The following is a 25,299-nucleotide window of genomic DNA, read 5'->3' as shown; positions in this document are numbered from 1 at the left end:
ATGAGGGCAGATTTGGAGCTGAGAGGTAGTAAATAATATTCTAGCTATCACTTGGCATTTTCAGACTTTTTAATTTTGAACATTTTAGTTGTATATAGTAGTTGATCTTTTTTTTCCTCCAAGTTCTGTTGTTTGTATCAGATATATACAAAAATTTATTGTATTCCATCCATTGGCCTCATTAAACTTTTATCTAATAATTTATCAACAGATTCATTTGGATTTTTGATGAACATAATAATTACATCGTTTGTAAATGATAGTTTTATTTCCTCCTTTCCCATTTTTTATACCTTTCTTTTGTTTTCACCCTACTGGTGTGGCTCAGGTCTTCAATACAACGTGGAATATAAATAACATACACAGTCATTCTTGTCTTGTTCCTGATCGTAAAGGAAAAAACTTTGTTTTCATCATTGGATTTCAGTTAGATTTTTGTTATATATTTCTCATACTGAAATTCTTTATCAATGATTAATGGAATTCATTTCTATTTCTAGTTTGCTAAGAGTTTGTTATAAATGAAAATTGAATTTTATCAAACATATTCTCTATTTTAAGGTAATCAAATGGTTTTTCTCCTTTAGTTAGTTAATGTGGTAAATTATATTGTTTGATTTTCTAATGTTAAACCAATTTTGCATTCTTGAAATAAACCCAGTTTGCTCGTGGTGTATTTTATAGCTGTCTATCAATGAATTGAATAATTAAGATCGATTTGTCAGTCAGTCAGTCAATCTATCTATCTATCTATCTATCTATCTATCTATCAATCTATCTAATCTATCTAATCTATCTAATCTTGCCGGATTTCATTTCTTAATATTTCCAAGAGTGTTCCATCTATGCTCATAGAGTTCTCCTGCTTCCAAGTTTTTGATTTTGTTGCCTTTCCAATTCACCCTGCTTTTGTGAGATTATATTTTAAAGAAAAACAACAACAACATAGTTGTATTAAGTTTTGGTGAAGGAGTGAAATTAGATTTGTGTATTTAATCCACCTGCCATATCTGGTAGCTTTAACCCTCTTTTTATATAATTTTAAATGGGTAGTTTTTACTTTATTTGAATTCTGATATATAAACCAATTGTGAACATAATGTTATTTTTTTTTTCATAGCTTTCACCATTGGGGTGCTAGAAGTATTGAAATTTTAAATATGTATGCTAAATGTGAATGGTGTTTTGCGTTTCCAAGTAGAGGCAAGTGACAAAAGAAATCCTCTGATTTATTTTCCCTGCCCACTTGTGTAATTTAGAGGGGATTAGTGTGGGAAGTTCGGGGTGCTCTGGATAGTCATAGAATGTAGGTAAGGTAGAGAACTGACAAAGGTCTACCAGGGAAGTTATATCCTATTTTTAGTGCTTTATTAGATAGAATTGCATAGCTGTTATGTCAAGTCTGTCTTCTCTTAATAGTTATCTTCTAAAAGTACATAAACAAAAGCAAGACATGATAGTTTTCAATAGGAAAAAAATTAAATGCAACAGACATTTATCGTTAACTGAGGAGCACTGAGGTAGATTCTGAGGATGTTACAGTGAATTAGACAGGTTCCAATCCTCTAGGATAGGCTTTCAGGAGTAACTAACTTAAGTCTGATAAGGAGCGAGAGATTTTAAAAGATAATTTCTGTAAAATGTGTCAAATGATATGACGAACCATTTTGATAAGGTAGAAGAGGCACATACTCTAACTCAATGTGCTTAAGCACGTTTTCTGGGTAAGCTGTTTTGTTAATAGTAGTTATTCTAACTCTAGGATATGATGTGGTATCGTAATTTTGATTTATATTTCCCTAAGTGATGTTGAGGATCTTTGATATACTTATTGGTCATTTGTGTATCTTTTTGGAGAAATGTCTGTTGAGTTTCTTTGCCCATGTTTGAATTAGGTTGTTTGTTTGTTAGTTGTTGAATTTTAAGAATTCTCTGCATATTCTGAATGTTAATTCTTTATCAGATATATGATTTTAAATATTTGCTCCCATTCTATGGGCTGTCTTTTTACTCTGTTGATATTGTCTTTTGATGCAACAAAATTTTTAAATTTTCGTAAAATCCAATTTATGTATTTTTTTATTCTTGACTGTGTTTTGTTGTCATATCCAGTAAATCATTGCCAAATCTACTGATCTTAGCCAAAAGGCTGAGAAGCGATTCATTGCCAAATCCAATGTTGTGAAACTTTTGCCCAATATTTTCTAAGAGTATTATACTTTCAGCTCTTCTATAAGTCTGATTCATTTTAAATTACTTTTTTATTTGGTGTTAGGGAAGGTTCCAACATCATTCTTTTGCATGCGGATATTCAGTTTGTCTTGAACCATTTGTTAAAAACTGTCCTATCCCCACCAAATGGTCTTGGCACCTCTGTCAAAAATCTGTGGTTATGATGGGGATTACATTTAATATCCTAAAGTTATAACACTCTAATTTGAATTTATACCATATTAACTCCAAAAACATACAAACTCTGGTCCTTTACAGCTCTATACCTACTCTTTTAACCTGTTGATGTCACCCAATTACATTTTCATACATTACGTGTCTTAAACCATTAGCTAATAAATTCCTTTAATTGCATACGTCTTTGAAATTATGTCTCAAAAAGTGAAGTTACAAACCAAAGTTAGGATAGTACTAGCTTTTAGACTAATGTCTGTTTTGAAAATATATTAGTCTCTTAAATCATGTAGAAAACAAAATGTGGAGTTTCATACCAAAGTTACAGTAATTCTAGCTTTTAATCTTTTAAGTTATGAAGAGAAAAGTAGAATTAAAAACCATCGTTAAGATAATAATAGTTTTAATAATTAGCTGTGTGTTTACTTTTACTGAGATCTTTATATCTTCATAGGGCTTCAAGTGTCTGTCTAGTGTCCTTTCATTTCAGCCAGCAAGACTCCAATTTCTTACAGGGTGGATGTAATAGTAATGAATTATTTTATTTAGATTTCTCCCTCACTGATGAAGGACAGTTTTGCCAGATACAGGATTCTTAGTTGACAAGTTCTTTTTTTTTCTTTTAGTACTTTGAATATATCAGCTGCTGCCTTGTGGCTTTCAGGTTCTGATGAGAAATCTGCTGGTAGTCTTACTGAGGATCCCTTGTATGTGATGAGTCACTTGCTGCTTTCAAGATTCTCTCTTTGTCTTTGTCTTTTAAAAGTTTGATTATAATTTGTCTTAGTGTTTCTCTTTGAATTCAATTTACTTTGAGTTCAGTGAGCTTCTTGGATGTTAACACTCATGTGTTTAATCAAATTTGGGAATTTTTCAGTTTTTTTTTTTCCAACTATTTTCTCTGCCAGTTTCTCTTCTTGGACTCCACAATGCATTGGTTAGTTCTCTTGACAGTACTCCATTGGTTCCTTAGGCTTTGTTCACCTTTTTTCAATTTTTTTTCTTTCTGTTCCTCAGACTTGGTAATTTCCATTGTCCCATCTCCAAGTTTGCAGATTCTATCTTTTGCCTGCTCAAATATGCCTTTGAATTCCTTTAGTGAAAATTTCAGTTCTATTATTGTACTTTGCAGCTCCAAAATTATTTTGGAATCTTTTTAGGTTTTCTTTCTCTTTATTGATATTTTCATTTTGTTCATACACCATTTTCTTGACTTTTTTCGCATCTTTAATTTTTTAAGCATACGTAAGATAGCTGTTTTAAATTCTGTTAGATTCACTATCAAGTGTTTTTTAGGGACAGTTTCTGTTTATTTATTTTTTTTTTCATTGAGTCAGGGCCACACTTTCCTTTTATATGGCTGTGATTTTTTTTGTTGTTGAAAACTGGAAATTTTAATCTAGTAATATAGTAAATTATTCTACAAATTAGATTCTCTCCTTTCCCCAGAGAGGAAAGACAAACTCTCCTGTCTTTTATTTATTTTATTATTATTGTAGACTTTCTGTGCCAAGCATCAGCCTGAGATGTAAGATTAAGGTCATCATGGTTTTTTTCTGAGCCTACACCTTTCCATGGGCACACACAGTGACTTCCAAATTTTCCCTATATGTGCAGTTGTTTTTTAATGTTCTCGTTAATATTCGGCTCCCAAAAGAGAGAAAAAGAGAATAATAAAGGGGATAAATAAAAGAGCGTAGGCTCTTTAAATACCCTGGAAGTCATTTCAGGTGGGGATAGGGGATTGCAACAGTGGGCAACAATCTCTTTGCCCCTCTGAAATCAGAAGCAATAATCAAAGATCAGAACACAGATTTCTAATATTGGAAGACAAGGATCTTGTCCTTTTGCCCACCCTGGTTCCTACAGACTGTGTGCAAGCTGCTTCTGGAGTGTGTGCAGGGCTGCCTATCATGGGTCTCGGGACTGGATGGTGGATAGGCCCTGCCAAGCTAATAACTGAAACAGACCAAAGTTACAAGCCTTCAGTAAGACTGCAGCGTTCTGAAGTAGGTACATCATGCTGATTCTATCAGTGCAGTTGTGTAGGTATGATTCCTGGTGCTTCCTACTTAATCATCTACCCAGAATCTTTTCACGATTGGCTTCATTTTGATTAGTATTATTATTTTTAATGGTCTGCAGTATAGGATAGCTAAGGACCAAATTGAGAATGCTTCTTTATTTTCAACATAAACTTGACAGATGTTTCTTTCTTTAATCTTCTTTAAAATAGAGTTACCACAATTCTGTAATGACTACACATGAAACGAATGTTTCATTCGACGTTGTGACGAGATACACTTTTCACATGACTTAAATAATGGTAAATGTTTTAAATCATTAGTAGTCAGTTATAGTGAAAATAAACATAAGTATAAGAGGCGAAATATTCCATATAGATTGCTTAACAGAATAGCATTTGATTAAAATAGGTTAAGTTATAGAGGTACCTACAAAAGGAGTTGAGAACATCAGTGAAGCTTGCAAATAAGATCAAATGAACTGAATATTTAAGAGAGTTATCTCTTTAAAGATATCTGATTGGAAATATTACAATTAATATTAAAATTAAATTTCTTAAAAAGCTTAATCTCTTGATTATTTTCTTATTCTATTGAAGCCTTTTGAATCCCTGAGATAGACAAAAAATGATTATTACAGGATTTATCTTCAAGTATTATAAGAAAGTATAAAAAAATCAGAATGGAAAGCAACTGTTGCAAGTACCAGAAAATTACGCTATTAATTTAAGTGTCATCAGAGCACAAAAGATCACATTTCAGGATTGTGAGAAAATCATTAAAATACTGGAAATAATAGTACTTAAGATGAAGATATTATACTCTAAGATCTGGTTAAGTGACTGACATTATTATATCTCTTCAGGTATTATAAAAGTAACAAAATGCTTTTAAAGATAATAAATGTTACATTTTGAGATTAGCAGTGTTCACACTTTTCTCCTTAAGTGCTTTCCTAGTTTAACGTAATTTAATAACAGTTATGGGGGAAGCGCTAATATCTTAGTTCCCTATATACTTTTCTCCTCCAGTATATACATATTTTATGTCTGTATATACATAGAAAAGTGATAAAACTATGTTCTCTAAGCCTTAGCTTTATGAACAGTTACTTGTTGCTAGAAATGCTACTATTTTGTTATTTTTTTAAAAACTTTTAATAGTTGGGAAGTCTACTGCAAAGAAGGTGCTGCTTTGTAGATCCTGTTACTATCCAGAAGTCAGAATGAGTTTTGTTTTTTTTTTTAAACAGCTTCATTAAGGTATAATTGATATACAGTAAACTGAATGTATTTGAAGTGTATGATTTGGTGAGTTTTTGACAAAAGTTCCCAACTATGAAGTCATCCCCACAATCAAGATAATAAACATTTTCATTACATCCAAGTTTCTTCCTTCGCCTTTGTAATCCCTCCCTTCTATCCCTCTTGCCTGTACCCCTGCCCTCCAGGCAACTATTGATCTGCTTTCTAGAATTTTATATAATTCTATCTGCTTTTCTATGTTTGGTTCTTTCCTGAACATAAATGGAGATTTATCCATGTTGTAGGATGGTAATAATAGTTCATTCTTTTTATGCTGAGTAGTACTCTGTTGTATGGAAATAACACATATGGTCCATTTACCTGTTGATGGACATATAGTTTGTTTTCAAGATTTGGCTGTTACAAGTAAACTGCTATGAATGTTATGTGGATGTTACATGAACCATATGCCTTCATTTCTCTTGGCCAAATATGTGGGAGTGAAACGGCTGGATCATATAGGAGTATATGTTTAACTTCTTAAGAAACTGCTAACAGTCTTTCAAAGTGATTTTGCCATTTTACATGTCGAACAATAGTATTTGAGAATTCCTGTTTCTCTGCATCCTTGCCGACATTTGGTGTGGTCAGTCTTTTCATTTTAGTCATCGTTGTGTTAGGTGTGTAGTGGCAGTTCACTGTGATTTTAATTTGTATTTTCCTAATGACCAGTGATGTTGAGCATATTTTCAGGTGCTTATTTGTCATCCATATATTTTCTTTGATGAAGTGTCTGCAAAATTTTTGCTTAAAGACCTAAATAAATGAAGATATATACCATATTCATGGATTACAAGACTCAGTAGTAAGATGCCAGTTCTCTCCAAATTGATCTATAGATACATTGCAATCCCAGTCAGAATCCCAACAGATTTTTTAATAAACTGACAAAATGATTCTAAAATGCATATGGAGATACAAAGGACCCAGAATAGTAAAAAAAAAACCAAAAAACAAAAAACAGAAAAGAACAGAATCGAAGGACTAATTCCCCTTTTAACTTGTATTTCTACTTAGCTTCTCTGTACAATGTAAAAAAAAATGTTTCCGATTATTTGCTAATTGGTACTAGTACGTTTTGAGAAGAGTTTAGGTTTAAGCATACTATCTATTCATCAGTGGATATTGACACTGTGGACCAGACTACTGATTTCTTTTACTAAAGAAACATCCTTTAGCCCTAGAGCTAATAAGAACTTCAACTGCCTCCCTATTTGCTGGCTATGCTTCATAAACTATAACAGCTTTTAAGGTTTTTAGAATAATGGTACAATCTACCTAGTCTTCTGATGGTATATTTGTTCAACATGAATAAGAATAATAACCTGATCTTTCCCTGATCAAATATTGGGGTACTTGATTCATGTGTGCCTTCTAACATAAAAATAGGCAAGCATTGCAAAAATAGACTGACTGTGCCTTCAGCATTATAAAACTAGTCAGAAATAGAATAAGCTTTTTAGTTTTTTTTTTTTGTAAGGTCATGATTTGGTGACCTTCGATGACCACTTTCTAATGGTTGATGTCAAGGTTTACATGCCAAATCTATCACACTGAACAGACTGTTCAGAAATGTTTGCAGTTGTATTTGTACAGAAATGTTCGGTGAATCTACTTGAGGCTCCCATGTACAGATGTTTTCACTGAGAAGCCCATGTATAGAACAGCCTAGGTATTCTGATTTCAGTGCAGAGAATTTCATTAAGTGTCTTAGGTGAACCTAATATTAAATTGATCTCTTAAAATCTTTTTGCTTGCTCCTTTCAAATCATGTGAAGATGTTTATTTTTTTCCCCTCAAGATTAATATATTCTTTTTATTATTCTGACATTTGCTTTTCGCACAGAAGATTGGACTACGCAGGACTCTCTCTCCTGTTACACTTAGCTCTTCTCCTCGTGTCTGTAATATTTTAGAGGTAGTTTTCCAATTTCTGATGTTTTAGGCTGTGCCCTTTTTTCTTGTTACAGTCCACATAAAAATAGACCAAAGGATAGATAAACTCTGTTGTGGTTGGAATACCTGCAGCATGGGCCCTTGATGCAAGTCTTTGGAGTCGGTAGAATGGAATGGACTCTTCTCACCACGTTTTTTTTTCCTTAATTGACATTTTAAGGACAAGAGGTTGTTTACGTCTTGTCCTCTCCTCTCTCCCACCATAGCAGGGCTTAGGGGAGAGACTTCTGCATCATCATCTTGGTTTCTGGGATAACTTTCTTCTCTGCAGGACAGTTTATTGCTTTTGGGATGATAAATTTTTTGTGTGTTTCTTTATGGTTTTTTAAATGGTAATTTCTATTGCCTTTTTTTTTCCAGTTTTTTTTTTTCTGCCTTATATCTTTCTTCCTTTATTTCATTCCCTTTAATCATGGTGCTGTGTATATGTGAAAAAAGATGGCATTTTTCTTTGTTTAGTAAATTAACCATTTGCAGTGTTCTGGGTATATGTTTTGGATCTTCACCACATTTAAGCTATATAATTGTTTTGCTATTCCTGCTAGGAATTTTTGGTTTCAAACCTATTCCAAAAACTCAGTTTTCAAAGGCTAAAAAATTTCCCTGTATTTTAGAAAGTGATAGTAGTTTTATAATGCATCTTTGTCTTTTCCCTTTAATACATGGGGATATAAAATGTAATCCAAATATTTGAATTCTGATATGTAGTTCTTTTGATTAAAGAAGAAATAATTACTATACATTAAATCATAAATTATATATATATAATTTGAATTATGAACTGTTTATAAACAAGAATTGGAAGTAAGTGGGAGCACATTATAGGACCTGGCATCTTGAAAGGAAATATAGGTACTTTTAAGTAGAAAGAGTTACCTATTTTATGGGTTTTCAAACAGTTACATTTAGAAGTCTTGACTTTTAGAGCAAGAAGTCACCTTAGAAGTTATCTAGTGTGCACACCCACATTAATAAATGCAATGTTAAGGCTTCCAGAGTATGTCTTGGTTAAGATTAGTTACTTCATTACTGTCAAGATTAGAGCTGTGTTCTCCTTGTGAACTGGGGGCTTTTATCTTTGTATCAGAGATCTCAACATAGTATAGACACGTGGTTGAAATATTAGTTTCATTAAATTATACTTTTTACTATACTGTACACATCATGAAATGAAAAGATGGCTAACAGACCATTTTTATCTATTTCTACATATACTTTTTGTGATTTTACAAATAATATATGTTGTAGAAATATGGAAAAGTACAGAGAAGAAAATTAAGATTATCATAAGATTTAAAAAATTTCCGTTTTTCAATTACAGTTGACATACAGTATTATATTAGTTTCAGGTGTACAAAATAGTGATTAGACACTTGTATAACTTACAACATGATCACACCGATAAGTCTAGTAGCCACCTGACATCATACATAGTTATTAAAATATTATTGACTATATTTCGTATACTGTACTTTACATCCCCGTGACTATTTTATAACTTCCAATTTGTACTTCTTAATCCCTTCATTTTTTCACTCATCTTCCCAACCCCACTCCTATCTGGCAACCATAAATTTCTTCATTGTATCTGAATTTATTTGTTTTGTTTGTTGATTTGTTTTTTTTTAGGTTCCACATATAAGTGAAATTATATAGTGTTTATTTTTCTCTGTCTGACTTATTTCACTTAGCATAATACCCTCTAGTCCATTTTATTCTTAATGTCTGAATAACATTCCTTTGTATATATGTAGCACATCTTTATACATTCTTCTACCAAAGGATGCTTAGGTTGCTTCCATATCTTGGCTGTTGTAAATAATGCTACAATGAACATGGGGTGAATATATCTTTTTGAATTAGTATTTTGTATTTCTTCAGAAAAATATCTAGAGTGGAATTGCTGGGTAATATGGTAGTCCTATTTTTAATTTTTTGAGGAACTTCCAAACTGTTTTCCATAGTGGCTGTACCAATTTACAGTCCTATGAACAGTGCACAAGACTTCCCTTTTCTCCACATCTTCTCCAACACTTGTTTGTTGATTCATTGATGATAGCCTTTCTGACAGGTGTGAGGTCATATCTCATTGTGGTTTTAATTTGCATTTCTCTCGATTAGTGACCTTGAGCATGTTTTCATATCACTGTTGGCCATCTGTATGTCCTCTTTGAAGAAATGCCTATTCAGGCCCTCTGCTCATTTTTTAATTGGATTGAGAGATTGAGAGGTTTTTGATATTTTTTGCATGATTTCTTTATAAATTTTGGATATTATCCCTTTATCAGATGTATCATCGATGACTATATTCTCCCATTCAGGAGGTTGTGTTTTTGTTTTTTCTTTTGTTTCTCTTGCCCAAGGAGCCATAGCAGAAAAAAAAATATTACTAGGAGCAATGTCAGAGAGTAGTCTAGTTTCTTTTCTTTTTTTTCTTTTCTTTTTCATTTTTCTCTTTCCTCTCCTTTCCTTTCTTTTCTCTTTCTCTCTCCCTTCCTCCCTTCTCCCCTTTCCCCCTCTTCTCCCCTCCCTTCCTTTCCTTTCCTTTCCTTTCCTTTCCTATTTAGGCGTGGGTTTATTTCTGGCCTTTTTATCTGTTCTATTGATCTGTTTTTATGCCAGTACCATGCTGTTTTCATGACTGTAGCCTTGTAGTATAGTTTATCAGTTAGCATGATACCTCCAACTTCGTTAAGATTACTTTGGCTATTTGTAGTCTTTTTGGTTCCACATAGATTTCAGGGTTATTTGTTCTAGTTCTGTGAAAAATGTCATTGGTATTTTGATAGAGATTGCATTTACTCTGTAGTGTGCTTTGATTATTATGGACATTTTAACAGTGAATTCTTCCAATCCACAAGGATGATATGTGCTTCTGTTTATGTATATCTTCTTCCATTTCTTTCTTCAGTATCTTATAGTTTTCTGAGTACAGATCTGTACCTCCTTGGTTAAATTTGTTCTGGGATATTCTTTTGATGCAATTGAAAATGACATTGTTGTCTTAATTTCTCTCCTTAATAGTTCATTATTGGTGTACAAAAATGCAACCAATTTCTGAATATTAATTTTGTATCCTGCCACTTTTCTGAATTCATTTATCAGTTGTAGTAGTTTTTTGACTTATTCTTTACGTTTCTTTATATAAGTACCATGTCATCTGCAAATAATGACAATTTTACTTCTTCCTTTCCAATTTGGATGCCTTCTGTTTTTTTTATCTGATTGCTGTGGTTATGATTTCCAATACTATATTGAATAAAAGTAGTGAAAGTGGACATCCTTGTCTTTTTCCTGATCTTAAAAAAAAAAACAGCTATCACTTCTTTACCATTGAGTACGATATTAACTGTGGCTTTGTCATATATGGCCTTTATTATGCTGATGTATGTTCCCTTTTCCCAGTTCGCTGAGATTTTTTTTTTTTTATCATAAATGGATGTTGGATTTTGTAGAATGCTTTTTCTATACTATTGATATGATCATATGATTTTTACCCTTTATTTTGTTTATGTGGTGTGTCATGTTAATTGATATGTGGATATTGAATAAATCTCACTGATCATGGTGTATGATCTTAATGGCTTGCTGAATTCGGTTTGCTGGTATTATGTTGAGGATTTTTGCATCGTCAGGGATAGCAGCCTAAAATTTTCTTTTTTTGTAATGTCTTTGGTTTTGGTATCAGGGTAAAAAGGGTTGCTTTTAAAACCACACTAACTAGGGACCAATGAAACACTGGAACAAAGTCATTGGAGCCAAATCAGGACAAAATCACTCTTGATTAGTATGAAATACATTAAGAGCGTACATCATGTTTTCATCTGACCTACAAAATGCATACCTCTTCAGTGAGGTTCTGTACTAAATCAGTAACTAATAATGTGAACGGTGTAAGAGAGAAGCCAAATTGTGGTACTAAGATACCTCCGTTATTGAAGGAAAAGCTACCCTGTTGAAAGCAGATCGCCGTCCAGTGTACCTTGATTTTCTCACTATCCTTTAACTCTGAGGCTTTGCTCATCCTTTTCTCTTGGCTTTCAGTTTCCCAATTAGAGAAATAACATCTAAACTTACCAGGTTTAGTGTTTTGTGTTTGATCATATGATTTTTTCTTCGGGGGAATTCTCTCTCCCATTTTTTAATTCATACCATTTTTTTTTTCAATAACCCTTTGATATTAAGGATATCCTTTGTGGTACAGTTATTTTTCAATTTCCTATTTCCTTTAGAATAGCTGTGACCCTCTCTAGGTCAAGGACTGTATGTCTTATAATAATGGATGTCAGTTTGTAAACATACCTTATATGCTAAGACATACCTAGCATTTTATATACCTTATCACAAATCTTAACACTATTCAGGGATTAATACTAGGATTAATACTATTTCCATATTACAAAAGCTAAGTGAGATTAGGTAATTTGCTGAGAAATATGCAGCCAGTTTACAGTGGTGGATTTAGAAATGAGACTCAACATTTGACTACACAGTATGTGGTCTTGACTAACATATATTGCATCTTACATTTTCTTAGATCATCAGTATCTACTATAGAGAATAACACTTACTAGACTTGTCATGCACATCTGAATTATATCTTGATATCACTTATGTAGTATTTGCTTATTTAATTTTGTGTAACTTGGTGTGTCGTAAATGAGGACAACGCATTCTTCTATTCTTGAACCAGATAGTTTGTTCATTATACTAGTTTGCTTACATAATAGTATGGTTACAGACTATTTGAAGTTGAAGTTAAAAACTTTATTGCATAGGTCTAATTTTATAAAATGTATAACATTTTAACAGATTTCTTATATACCTCCCAAAATTCCAAAATTGGTTAAAAAAAATAAAATGTACTATTTTAAACCTTAGCAGTCAAATTAACATTGTGATGCAAATGTTCTCAAGGATGCCTTTCTTTTCCCTCATAAGGTGGATTGCCTGAATCTTTTAGAAGTAGGACTGGTAACATTTGGATTATAACAAATGTCTCAACTCTGCACAGTACAATCACTTGAGCTTGTAGAAGTCTCAGTGTCAAGGCTGCATTGAACCAAGAGCAATTAGAAAGGAATGGCTGAGAATGGAATCTAGCGATTAGTATTTAAATTCTCTTGGTGATCCCAAAATGACTTTTTATCGGGGAGAAAGTTAGAGGTCCTGATAATATTTTTGTGGTTAATCATATTCATGGTTGAAGGAAATCCTAAATTTTACTTAGAGAATATAAAGATGTAGTATTTTCTTTAACTGAAGCCTATCATTCTCTGATTAAAAATACCTGTCATAGACACTTCATAAATTATAATTTACCTTACACACTGAGCTGCTTTTCTAGGAAGACATACTTGTTTTTTTTGTCTTGGGAAGGTTTGTAAATATATTTTTTAAGTATATAGATTTGAAGATTCATGTAAAAAGCAATTATTGAATATTTGGGAAAAATAGTTTATAATGCAGAAAAGTTTTAATTCATCTTCTCAGTTATAACTCACAAATAACTTACATAATATTCCCCCCATATTTTATTGTAAATTTTCAAATATACAGAAACATTGAAAAAATGTTTATGCATAGTCATATATCCACCACCTGGATTACACAGTTAACATTTACTTAATCACTTATCTTTCAGTGTATACAGCTCTTGTCCATATCCATCTGGTTTTTAGTGCCTGGCAAAGTAATTTGTAGGTATCAGAGATCATGCCCCAAAATACTTCAGCATATCTGTACATTTAATAACTAGAGTTCACAGCCTTATACCATTTGGAAACAATAAAAATGCATGAATCCTAAATATACCATAATTTTCCGTAAATGAATATACTTGTGCAGTCCGTACTCAAGATGCGGAGTATCACATCTTAGTCCCCGTCTCTTTCTAGGAAGTCCTCGTTGCGATTTTTTCCAGTTATGCCTGTTGTAGACTTTATATACATAGAAGCATTCCATATGTACTCTTTGGTACCTGGGTTATTTTGCCCAGCATACTTTTGAAATTCATCCATGTAACATGTCAGTAGTTTGTTCTTTTTGTTCCTGAGTAGAATTCCATTGCATGAATATATTGGAGTTTATCTTTTCCCTGTTAATGGACATCTGGACTTATACCAGTTTTTGGCTCTTATGAATAAAACTTCTGTGAACATTCTTATATGTCTTTTTATGGACATAGCTTTTGATTTCTCCTGGAGTGGAATTGTTAGATCATAAGATAGGAATATATGTAATTTTTAAAGAAATCGCCAAATCTTTTCAAAAGCAGTTGTGTCATTTTACACACTTAACAGTGTATGAAAGTTCAGGTTGTTCTACATCCTCATCAACCTTTTGTATTTTTAGCTTAATGTCACTTATTAATATTAGTTTTTTCACTTTTTCCCTGAGTTTACTCTATTTGATGTTTGTTATTTTATTTTGTATATTGCAAATGACCCACCCCCACAAAAAATAAAAATTTAATAGAGTAGTACCACAGTAGCTTTGGTGAAATTTGAGACTGCTTATATTAAAAAAAAAAAAAAAAAAAGAACTTGGCAATTTTTGTTTTTGAAAGAAAATGTTTAGAGTACTTACCTCCTTGCAAAATACTTATTGGATTTTGCTATTAATTTTGGTCAGATTATAGGGTACTACTTCCTTGGCATTTATTTTTTTCAATTTCAGGGAAATCAATTGAAAATAAGTTTCTGCATTAATTAATGTACAAAATAAACAATTGGAGAAAATCTATTAGTTTTTCAAGTAGCTTTCTGATAAAATAGTTTTAATGTCTACTTGCTAAAAGTTCACTGTAATTGCTAAGAGAAATGTTTGTATCCCACGTTTCACCTTTTTGGATGCTTCTTTATCTGGACCATAAAAATACCAGATCTACTCTACATGGCCATCTAGTAAAATCCGATGAAGACTGAGGGTTTAAATTTTATTTTTTCTCAATTACCAACTGACTTCTGGTTGTAGGGTTGTTTTATTTTTTGCACCTGAGAAATGGACAGTGTTTGGGAGTACTTAGTTTTCAAATGAAAGATGCCATTGTGAAAACAATTTACGACTTTTTTTTGATTAACCTTTCCATGAGTATACAATGAAATAGGTAATTATATATTTTAAATTATAAGTATAAATGGAGAGAGGAGAGTCAGTTGTACTGATTTTTTAAACAATAGTCTCTTCAACAAATCATGTGGGGAAAAAATGAAATTGGACCCTTAAAAATGAGCTAAAAATGGATTAAAGACTTAAACTCATGATGCGAAACTGTAAAACTCCCAAAATAAAGGGGGAAAAGCTTCTTGACATCGGTCTTGGCAATGATGTCTTGACTATGACACCAAAAGCACAGGTAAAAAGCAAAAATAGACAAGTGGGACTACAAACTAAAAGCCTTCTGCAAAGAAAACAAAACAATGAAAAAGCCTATGAAAAGGGAGAAAATATTTGCAAACCATCCATCTGATAAAGGGTTAATATCCAAATATATAGGGAACTCCTCCAACTCAATAGCAAAAAAAAAAAAAAAAAAAAAAAAAAAAATGAACAAAGGACTTCAACAGACATTTCTTCAGAGGAGACATACAAATGGCCAAGAAGTATATAAAAAGGTGCTCAACATTGTTATCAGGGAAATGCAAATCAAACATAAAACGAGCTATCACCTCACACCTGTTAGGATGGCTGTTATAAAAGGAACAAGTATTGGTGAGGATTTGGAGGAATTGGAACCCTTTCAACACTGTTGGGAGAGAAAAATGGTGCAGCAACTATGAAAACCAGTATGGCGATTTCTCAAAAAAATTTAAAAAATATAACAACCATATGATAAAGCAGTCTGACTTCTGGATACAGAACCAGAAGAATTAGAATCAATCTCAAAGAGATACCTTCACTCCCGCATTCATTGTAGTATTATTCATAATAGCCAAGATAGGAAGAAATCCAAGTGTCCATCAACAGAAGAAAATGTGGTATATACAAACCTTTAAAAAATAAAATTCTGCCAATTGCAACAACTTGGATGAACATGGAAGGTGGTAGTGTGTTAAATGAAATAAACCAGTCACAAAGGGACAAACACTGCATGTGAGGCATCTAACAGTTTCACAGATCCAGAGAAAACTATAGTGGTTGCCAGGGGCTAGAAGGTGGGGGAAATGGAAATGTTGTTCAGTGGGTATAAAGTTTGTTAGATGAATAGGTTCTAGAGATCTGCTGTACAATATTGCGCTTATAGTTAACAGTACAGTATTGTGTACTTCAAAATTTGTTGAGAGGGTGGGCCAGTCTCATGTTAAGTTTTATCAAAAAACCCAAATGGATACAAACCTTGGAAGGTATTGGATATGTGTTTCCTTGATTGTGGCAGTGATATCATGGGTGTATGCATATGCCCAAACTCATCAATTTGTACCATTAAATATGTTCAGTTCTTTGTGTAAATTATCCCTCAATTAGCCTATTAAAAAAACCAACATGATGTCCAGCAGTTGGATTGTTATGTATGCATATGATGATGAATGGCTGTTTTATTATAAATAAGCAAGGAAATTATAGCGTCAGATTTACAGAAAGGTCAGTGCAAATACGGTGTAAATGATGAGCTTAAAGTGGGGGTTGGGGGCTATGATTAAATGAAGAAAATTCAGTAGGTTGTTTTAGTAGTAAAGACTGCTTCCATTCCTGGCTTGGGCAACAGGACAGGTAGTATTCCCTTTTCCAAGGAGGGGAAAAAACCCAAACAGTAAGAGTGGGATTTCTCTGGGAAGATAACATCTTAGAGCAATCTGAGTATGATGTGCCTATTAGATAACCATATAGAAATCACCCGTCTAGAGATGGCTGAGTAGTTCTGGAGTTCTACATCTGGCTAAATTTAGGGAGATCATAAAGATGGTTACTAAAGCATGTAGTAGTAAATATACCCATGGAAAGTATTTTAGTTTACTGTGTAGACATGACTACATATATATATTAAACAGTGTTAATTTTAAGACATGATAAATGCAGTCCTAAACACTAATAGTAACATACAACATAATTTGCAAGCTACTTGTAATGGTAGACTTTTAATAGAATGATGAGGGTCATCAGTGATTGTAACGTAGTTCAGTTTACTTAAATATGTATTGAAAAGCTTTTGCAGCTTGTTACTATCTTTAAGTGGTAGAAAAATCATCACTTTGAGAATTACATTTAAACTTTTATTGTAAACCAGGAAATTATACTATCAGGTTTGCAGAATACAAAATTCAACTTAATCGTAATATGGATAGTGGATCACATGAATATGAAAATACAGGTAGGTGGTTTTGAATGGTTTAAGAAGCCAATTGATAGGTTCAAGTTTACATTTTAGATAGGGTACTCTGCAGTAAGGTACGTGAAGTCAAGGATGGCAAGTCTAGATGTGGAAATGAGAACTAGGGGATTTATTTTAATGGCATATAATAATGCTGGTTAAATAGAGTTATGAAGAAATATGTTAAAAATAGAATCAGATCCTATGTTAACTGAATTTAGTAGGTGTAAGAGAGGAAAACTACAAAGATCACACTTGGTTTCTTGTTTCAGTATCTAAAGAATGGTGGTACATTTAGTTGAAAGGCAATAAGGTGCATAGTAAAAAAAATTCTAAATCGAGTTGTATTTTAAGTGAAAGATTATCTCCTGCTGCTAGTGTCATAGGACTCATTCAGCTTTCACTCGCTTTTCACAGAGCTCCATAATAAGCATTCATAGTCAGTTTTTGGCAGCACTGGAATCACTGAAGGCCTTCTGGGATGTTATGGATGAAATCGATGAGAAGACTTGGGTACTTGAGCCAGAAAAACCTACACGGAGTGCAACAGCACGCAGAATTGCATTAGGTAGGAAAAAAGGATTCAGCTTTTAAAATTTTTTTTAAAGTATTTGTTTGATTATATTTTATATTAGGAAATGAATCTAAAGATGACATCGGACTCTTAGATGAGACTTTTCTGCATGAAGTTAACTATTAAAACTTTTTAGGATGAACTGCGATTAGTATATATTTAAATATTTCAAGTAAAAAGGACAAGTACTGAGGTGTTTCATTACAGAAGGTGACAATCCAATGGAAGTGGTATTCAGAGAGTGTTTAATTAGCTTTTAATTAGCACAGAAACAGTGGAGCAGGTTTTTCAAAACATATGTTAGGAAGAATTGTTAGAAATAATGAAGTCTTCATCCATGAAACTGGAGAAGATTCATGTGAACAAATGTGGTAATATTTTCTGACAAAAATATAAAGGATGATAAAAGAATCTGAAGTAGGCCATGCATTGAAAGAGTAAACAAAAAGCACAAAATAACTGAATATATTGGAAGTATTTTCTTCATTATATGAAAATGTTATATAACCATAAATATCATCCTTTAAAATTGTTTTATGTACTTTTATTATGAGCAAGTTTTCGACTTGAAATTTTATTTTTTTTTTTGATTTAACTTTTTTAATTTGGGGTTTATTTTTTATAGTCACTCTTCACTTCCAGTTCTTGTTTTTATATCATTTAAAAATTTTTTTTTTTATGGTGACATTGGTTAATAAAATCCAATGTTTCAGCTGTACATTTTAATAGTAAGGCAGATATATATTTACACTGTGTTCACCTCCCATAGTTCATTTCTTTCTGTCACCACATATTTGACCCCCTTTATCCCATCTCCTCCCCCCTTTCCCACCTCTGGTAACCAGATTCTCAAGATTTAAGATGTTTTAAACTATATTTGTTCACACTAAATACTGTAGTTAAATGGTTGGGAGATACCTATTTATATCTTTCCTCCCTTTTTTCCTAGCCCAAATAGATATGTTCTTAAGTCATACATTCCAAAGGACATTTTGAAATTCTGGCATGAATCATTTTTCACTTAGCAATTTTTATAGTTTTCACCGAGGCAAAATAGATTATTTGTGGAGAAAGAAGAAACGTGCTATGAGAAGAGGAAAGTATAATTGTATAGTAATTCCACAAATACTATTGTTACTTACCAGTTTGTTAAAGTCTAACAGTATTTAATTTGGAATTAACCAAATTCTGGTATATTTTTGAACAAGCAGATATTAATAAAAATATTTTCTTCAAAGAAATTTAGTAACTTCATGGCCCCATTAAAATATTATTGTTGTGATTAAATATATCTTTTATTATATTTCTCATTGTTTAGCATAAACTACCTGGTTTTTGATTCACACTGTTTCCCTTTCAGCTCCCCCATCCCCCCTTTTTGTTTCCCCTTTCAGGCATTGAGTTGCATTTTTAGGACCAACTTTTTAGCAAATTTATTGAAAAATTAGTTAATATAGAGCCATTGTCGTGAAAGTACTTTCTGGAGTCATTTGCAGATGACATTGCTAAAAGCCAATTTGGAATTTGTGTTCATGATATAGAATGCATTAACAAATTAGATTTTAAGTTATTTTATATTTTTTTCTCATTGAATGACTTGTCATTTATTTCAGTTTACATTTATTTAATGCTATTTACCAGATCTGTAATAATTGTATTTATATGGTTGTTAACCTTAGCAAAAGGCTTATACTCTGGAGTATAGAATTTATCGAGATATTTTTACTATAAAAATGAAATTCAAATTGACCTTAATTACACTATGCATCTTTAAAAAATAGTAAAATTTCAGAAATTTGTACTACAATAGAGTTAAAATTTTAAAAGAATCCAGTGCCAAGTAGAAATAGATTTCTCTTAGATTCTGCACGCAAGGTTAGTTTTGTTATTAAATGAAGTTTCTGATTTAATAGGAAATGAAGCTGTTGTTAACATATAGGGGAAAACTTCACATGGAGCTAAAGAACTATAAAAACTTCTTAAAACTCAGATCTTAAGGATGTTTTTACCACTTATTGTATTTGTAATCTTTATATGCTTGACCATAGTTCTGTTACTTTTCAAGAAAGTCATGAAAAGGAATGTCAGTATTTCTTAAACTTGTGGTTTGTGATTTTTTTTATATTAAAGGTTTTTATCATTCCATAGAACTTTTTAATGTAAACTTTAACAGAATTCTGATTATTCTAGTCTAAATTATGTTAACTTAACTTATATATTGATTGCATTTTGAAACTTAGGATCCCCAAATCTTTAGGCATAATCATTTCAAAATTTCTTTTAACTATAATATAGTGATATAGTTCTTTATGAAACATTTGGTTACTCTTTCCTTGTGTATATAATAAGTCCTCAGCTAGATACTCTTTTACTTGTTAGATGAACTGTTCTACTTCTAAAAAGCTTAATATTTTTATTTTAGGGAATAATTCTTCGATAAATATAGAGGTAGACCCTAGGCATCCTACTATGCTTCCTGAGTGCTGCTTTCTTGGAGCTGATCATGGTATGCAATCTCAGATTAAAATGTTTTAGCAGAACTGTAAAATCCTTGTCTACCACTGTTGAAATATTCTAAAATATTAATGGTAATTATTTTAAGTGAAAATGTCTCATCATTTTGAACTGTGTATTTTTTTAAAATATGGTTTAGAATTTCTAATCAAGTAGTTAAACAAATTTTATAGTTAACAATACTGTATTGTATATTTGAAAGTTGCCAAGAAAACAAATCTTAAGAGTTCTCATCACAAGAAAAAAAAAAAGTATGGTGATGGGTGTTGTGGTAATCATTTTGCGATATATACATATACCAAATGTAAAAGTAACAATGTTATATGTTAATTTTAAAGAAATTCTGTGCCAAATGTGGTTTTACAAAATAAGAATGGCAAACTCTAAATTAAACTTTTTTTTTTTTAATTTAAATATCTGAAGTGGTGAAACCCCTGGGAATTAAGCTGAGCAGAAACATACACTTGTGGTAGGTATCATTGCAGTAGAATTGTTACTTTTCTAGGATTTCACTAATTTAATAACAACATTTTTCATGCTTTCAGGGATCCAGAAAACAGTCTGTTACAAAATTTGAAAAATGTTTTAGAAATTGATTTTCCAGCTCGTGCTATACTGGAGAAATCTGTAAGTTTTTCCAGTGCTTTGATATTCCAAACAGGGTTGCATAATGAAAGTTAAATGTTCTTTTAGGCACCAGAGAAATATGAGGCTGAAAAAGTGAGGGAACTGGAAGAATATTATAACAGGTTTCTGAATATGTAACGGGTAACAGTTGCATCAAGGAACTTGTTAACCTTAGACTGGTGGTTGTAAGTATACTTCTTTCATGGTCTTCATAGCAGAAAAATGATTAATGGCAGACATCTTTATTATTAAAAATAGGGGTAAAAGTCCAAAGTAGCTAATGAGATATTTGGATTTTCTATACTACCTGCTTATGGATGACTGAAATAAAGTTCTAATTAGCTTGATATAAGTGTTTGTGAGGGATGGCAGTAAGGTTTCTCAAAATTGAATAAACACCACTATGTTGCAGAATTAATAAACAACTGTTGACAGTGTTAAGGTGCAGACTGTTTAAGAGCTGAGGATGTTTTTGTATTTTTCCTTTAGTTACAGAATATTGAGGTTTAGATAGTAATCACTACCCAATAACAGTTCTTATCTTTACTACTGTGACAGAATGCTGATGTATAAGACGGGTAAATTAGTCAAGCCCAAACATCTTGTGAGCCAAAACAGAATTCTTCTTGTGTATTTGTGTATATAATTTACTAGATGAAAAAGGTAGCACTCTCATACAAATAGCTGTGACAATTTTCTATTATATAACAATAGTTACATTTATAGAAACTATAAAAGTTTAACATCATCTTTACCATATTATGTATTGTCTCATCTTTGTTTTAAACACATATGCTTACATTTTCCTTTTGAAGGATTTTTCTATGGATTGTGGAATTTGTTATGCCTATCAACTTGATGGTGCCATTCCTGATCAAGTGTGTGATAATTCCCAGTGCGGACAGCCTTTCCATCAAATATGCTTATATGAGGTAAAATAAACATCAGCTAACACAACATAGGAAGTATGTGTATTTGGCTTAAGAGTCTAATATCTGTTTGAATATGATCTCTTCTTTTGTATTAGCTCCTATATTACCAGTTCATTCCAGATATCCATGTCTTCCTCATGGTTTCTCGAGTGCTTATTGACACACAAATTGATACTACATTGGAATCTTTCAGTAAATACCACATGTAACCACAGACAAACTGTAGACTCATCCAAGTGGGAGTAGTGGTGGCAACAAGGTAAAGGGAATTAGCCTGATAGAATATGTTACTTTTCAGCCACGATTTTATCTGACAAGCACTCTCAATGGCATTTTACTTTTTAAGTCTGCTTTCATTCCTTTCTGTAGTCATTTGCTCTCTATAGCATACATCTTAGGGCACAGTTGACATATGATAAACTATATGTACATCTGTATACAAAACACTGTGCAGCTGTATAGTGCTTTTATTTTTTAGCATCTTAATATCACTACCTGATTTTTGTGATTAGACATGGTAGTTGGTGCTATCTCCCTTTAATAAGGGAGAACTGAGGTAGAGATGTCAGTTCACCTTATATAAAATCATAAAATAACAGATCTAATTATAGGGAACATGTGCTGTCTTTTGTAATAACAAACATTTAATTTTTAAAAACAAACTGCCTTGTGCTTATAATTAATAGTTAAGAACCCACTATTGGTGATTAAGACATAAATTTATAAAAGTATTTAATTTGTATTAATGTAATTAGGTAGCTCTGTGAACCCCAGAGACCTAGATGCACTTTTGTGTATTTGTTTTAGGGATAGAAAAGGTGAATAATTTTTGTCAAATTCTTACAGTGGCCCATAATTTGGTTATAAACCAATGTGTATAGACCTTAAAATCCGTGCTGGTTTCCCCATGGTATTCACCTCAAGAAATATTCCTCCTTACTCTTTCTTGCAAAAGAAAATTAAGAAGGTAAATCTTCTAGAGTAAAAGTGTAATATATTCAAAAAGAAAGGAAATGATTTCTGGAGTATCTACAATTTGTAATCATTCTAACACTGCTCCTTTTCTCTTTTTTTTTAAAAAATATCTTAAGTGGTTGAGAGGACTAATGACAAGTAGACAGAGCTTTAACATCATATTTGGTGAATGTCCATATTGTAGTAAGGTAAGCAAATTATCACATTTCATGTCTTTATGCATTTTATAAGATTATATAGTATATCAACTTACCTAAAGTTTTTTGACATGTTATTTAAAAAAAAGTTTCTGTAAGATAAAATGTCAGTAACATTTTCAAATTCTTCCTTTGATAAAAAAGAGAACACTTTAGAATAACCCCTTTTTTAGATTTCCTAAGTAATCTGAAATCCAGAAAAGTATTTTCCAAACTGTATCATACTATTTTTTAGCATAAAGCATTTTTTAGAATGTTCATAAACTTTGTATGTATTCTCTTTTTATAAGCCAATTACCTTGAAAATGTCTGGGAGGAAGCCCTGAAATAAGAATGTAACATTTCTGTGAAGAACTGGTAACTTTAAAAATTATCAAAAGGATTTTGTTATCTTCAGAGAAAATATAAAGCAAGACATATTAACATCAAAAGAAAAAGAATGGTGAAGCCATAATAATACACATCTGCCTTTGTGTCTCCATGAAGAGTAAATTGGGAAATTGCAAGCCCAAATCCTGTAGAATTTTCTGTGACTTCCATACCAGTTGTAGAAGTGCTTTTGTACGAGGATGGACACTTTGACTTGTTGAATATGTCTGGACTGGTAAAATCTTGATGGGGTTCATAAAATGAATTTGGGGACTGTATACAGCTTGATATTTGTCTTCTCCTTATGCTTCCCTATGGGAAAATACATATATAGTACATTAGATCTGTTATCTATTTACCTTGTATACTTTATAAGAATGTTAAATAAGTTTTTGTGCTCATTTTTCCTGAAAAGTTATTTTAGGAATTTATAAAGTACTTACCAGCATCAAATGGTCAAATCTGGTTAATTTGCTTCTTTTAAGTGAGCCATCTCTTAATTTTTAATCCAAAAATAATATGAAAACTGAATTTTCTTGGCAAGACAAATGAGATTTTATGAGATTTTAACTTTAGGGTTATAAGATAGTCATTATTAAAAAACTTTTTGGTCATTAATCCATTTCTCGTTTAGGAAAAAAATGTAGCTTGCGGCCAGCGTTAATTTTATATAAACATGCTCTCTGAGGATGAAGCAAATCTGACTGGTTTTCAATGTGAAAGTAAAATATTAAAACTGTTCTTGGAGTTATTTCTAAACTACTTGTTTTTAATCCTAACATAACAGAAATAGATACATAAATCGGATTCATCAGATGAATCTTAGGCTAACAAGAGTTCGAGAATGATAACATCACGCACAAGAATGCTACATTTTCTAGGATTTGACATGTTTAGCAATGAAGAATTATTACTATATTTTGTAAATGGAAATAACACCACTAAAACCAGAATGCTATAAATAGAATGATGTCATTTGTTTCCAAAGACTATTGACATACTAGAGCGATGCAAAAATAATAATAAAGGCAAGACATTTTGTGGCAAACTGTAGTGGTAAGGTTAGGACTGTAATCTGCGAGTTATCTCGGGGTAAATGGGTTAATGTAATTCTAGGGGAACAAGATAGCTGCATGCCCAGAGTAGCCTTGGCTGACAGCCAGCCTCCTGCCTGGGATCTGGAGGGTAACATCTTCTAATAACAGACTCAAGAAAACAACTGGTTTTAAAAAAAAAAAAAATGCTTATTTGTCCAGAAAGTTGATTTAGGAAAAGATTTTTGTTCTTCTTGCCTAGCGAAAAAGGAAAGCGTCTATACAAATTAACACTGTTAAACCAGAATGTGTAGAAGCATACAACAAAATTTGTCAAGAGGTGTGGCCAAAGATTCAGGGGCGAACATTACCTTTGCACTTTGGTGGGGACTTGGAACATGGATTAGGCCCTCCAGCCTTCATGAAGGTCACAAAATAAGAAATTTGTGGAATCCCATAAGGCAAGAAGTAATATGCCTCTCCAGAAAGAATCACCTACTATTAGAATTCAGTTTCTGGAATGATTCTGTCTCAATGATCAGGACCTAATACATATCAATTCAGACTGTAGCAACTCCAGCCAGGAACTATGACCACATGGGACAATTACTGTTTAAGTTGCAAAATACCAGTTTTTTCCCGAAACAATCTACAGATTCAGCACAATCAAAATCCCAGCAAGCTTTGGAAATGCAAAGGTCTCAAAAGTGCTAAAACGACCTTGAAAAAGAACAAAGTTGGAGGGCTCACACTTCTCAATTTCAAAACTTACTATAAAGCTAGAAGAATCAAGACATTATGGTATTGGCATAAGAACAGGCGTGCAGATCAGTGGAACAGAACTGAAAATCTAGAAATACACTCACCTAAAACCAATTGTTTTCTGACAGATGCATCAAGGCAACTCATTGGGAACAGATAGACAATTCTCCAAAGCTATACAAATGACCATAAAGCTTATAAAAAGATGCTCAGCATTACTAATGGTAAGAGAAATCCAAAATTAAAACCACAATGAGATGTCATCTTACACGCTTTAGGACGGCTGTTATCAAAAGAACAGAAAATAAGTTTGGT

The 25,299-nt window shown here is 32.2% G+C and overlaps 3 protein-coding genes across 6 annotated transcripts in view; 2 read left to right on the top strand and 1 right to left on the bottom strand.

Moving 5' to 3' along the window:
• The window catches only part of LOC107520916 (E3 ubiquitin-protein ligase FANCL-like), a 54,302-nt gene extending 36,762 nt beyond the window's left edge, over positions 1–17,540 (top strand). Inside the window, exon 7 of the mRNA XM_016165167.2 lies at positions 17,418–17,540. Coding sequence (XP_016020653.1) covers positions 17,418–17,427 — 10 coding nt within the window. The 3' untranslated portion in view covers positions 17,428–17,540. The remainder of the gene's footprint in view (positions 1–17,417) is intronic.
• Positions 16,889–25,299, bottom strand: part of VRK2 (VRK serine/threonine kinase 2) — a 105,129-nt gene continuing 96,718 nt past the window's right edge. For 3 of the 4 annotated variants that reach the window (XM_016165161.2, XM_016165160.2, XM_036225091.1), the window contains exon 13: positions 21,791–23,500. In XM_016165161.2, the coding sequence (XP_016020647.2) occupies positions 23,213–23,500 (288 nt within the window). In that variant the 3' untranslated portion in view covers positions 21,791–23,212. Of the gene's footprint in view, positions 17,533–21,790; positions 23,501–25,299 lie in introns of those variants that run through there. The other variant, XM_016165163.2, reaches the window with a different exon arrangement.
• FANCL (FA complementation group L) lies at positions 17,436–22,875 on the top strand. Its single transcript, XM_016165165.2, has 6 exons — positions 17,436–17,568; positions 19,997–20,080; positions 20,512–20,557; positions 20,634–20,715; positions 21,531–21,647; positions 22,739–22,875. The coding sequence occupies exons 1-6, from the start codon at positions 17,487–17,489 to the stop codon at positions 22,850–22,852; spliced, it is 525 nt and encodes a 174-aa protein (XP_016020651.2). The 5' UTR covers positions 17,436–17,486; the 3' UTR covers positions 22,853–22,875.

This window comes from Rousettus aegyptiacus, unplaced genomic scaffold, assembly GCF_014176215.1.
Source record: "Rousettus aegyptiacus isolate mRouAeg1 unplaced genomic scaffold, mRouAeg1.p scaffold_m13_p_7, whole genome shotgun sequence".
Classification (NCBI taxonomy): Eukaryota; Metazoa; Chordata; class Mammalia; order Chiroptera; family Pteropodidae; genus Rousettus; species Rousettus aegyptiacus.
The sequence above is the reverse complement of the archived record's forward strand: the minus strand, read 5'-3'. Positions and strand labels throughout refer to the sequence as shown.

What these genes read in the sequence shown, in the direction of transcription:
- FANCL (XM_016165165.2), top strand. Translation starts at nt 17,487, where the DNA reads ATGGATGAAATCGATGAGAAGACTTGGGTACTTGAGCCAGAAAAACCT. An exon ending in AGCAGAAACATACACTTGTG is followed by an intron (nt 20,558 to 20,633) that starts GTAGGTATCATT and finishes TCATGCTTTCAG; the next exon opens with GGATCCAGAAAACAGTCTGT. An exon ending in GTGCTATACTGGAGAAATCT is followed by an intron (nt 20,716 to 21,530) that starts GTAAGTTTTTCC and finishes TTCCTTTTGAAG; the next exon opens with GATTTTTCTATGGATTGTGG.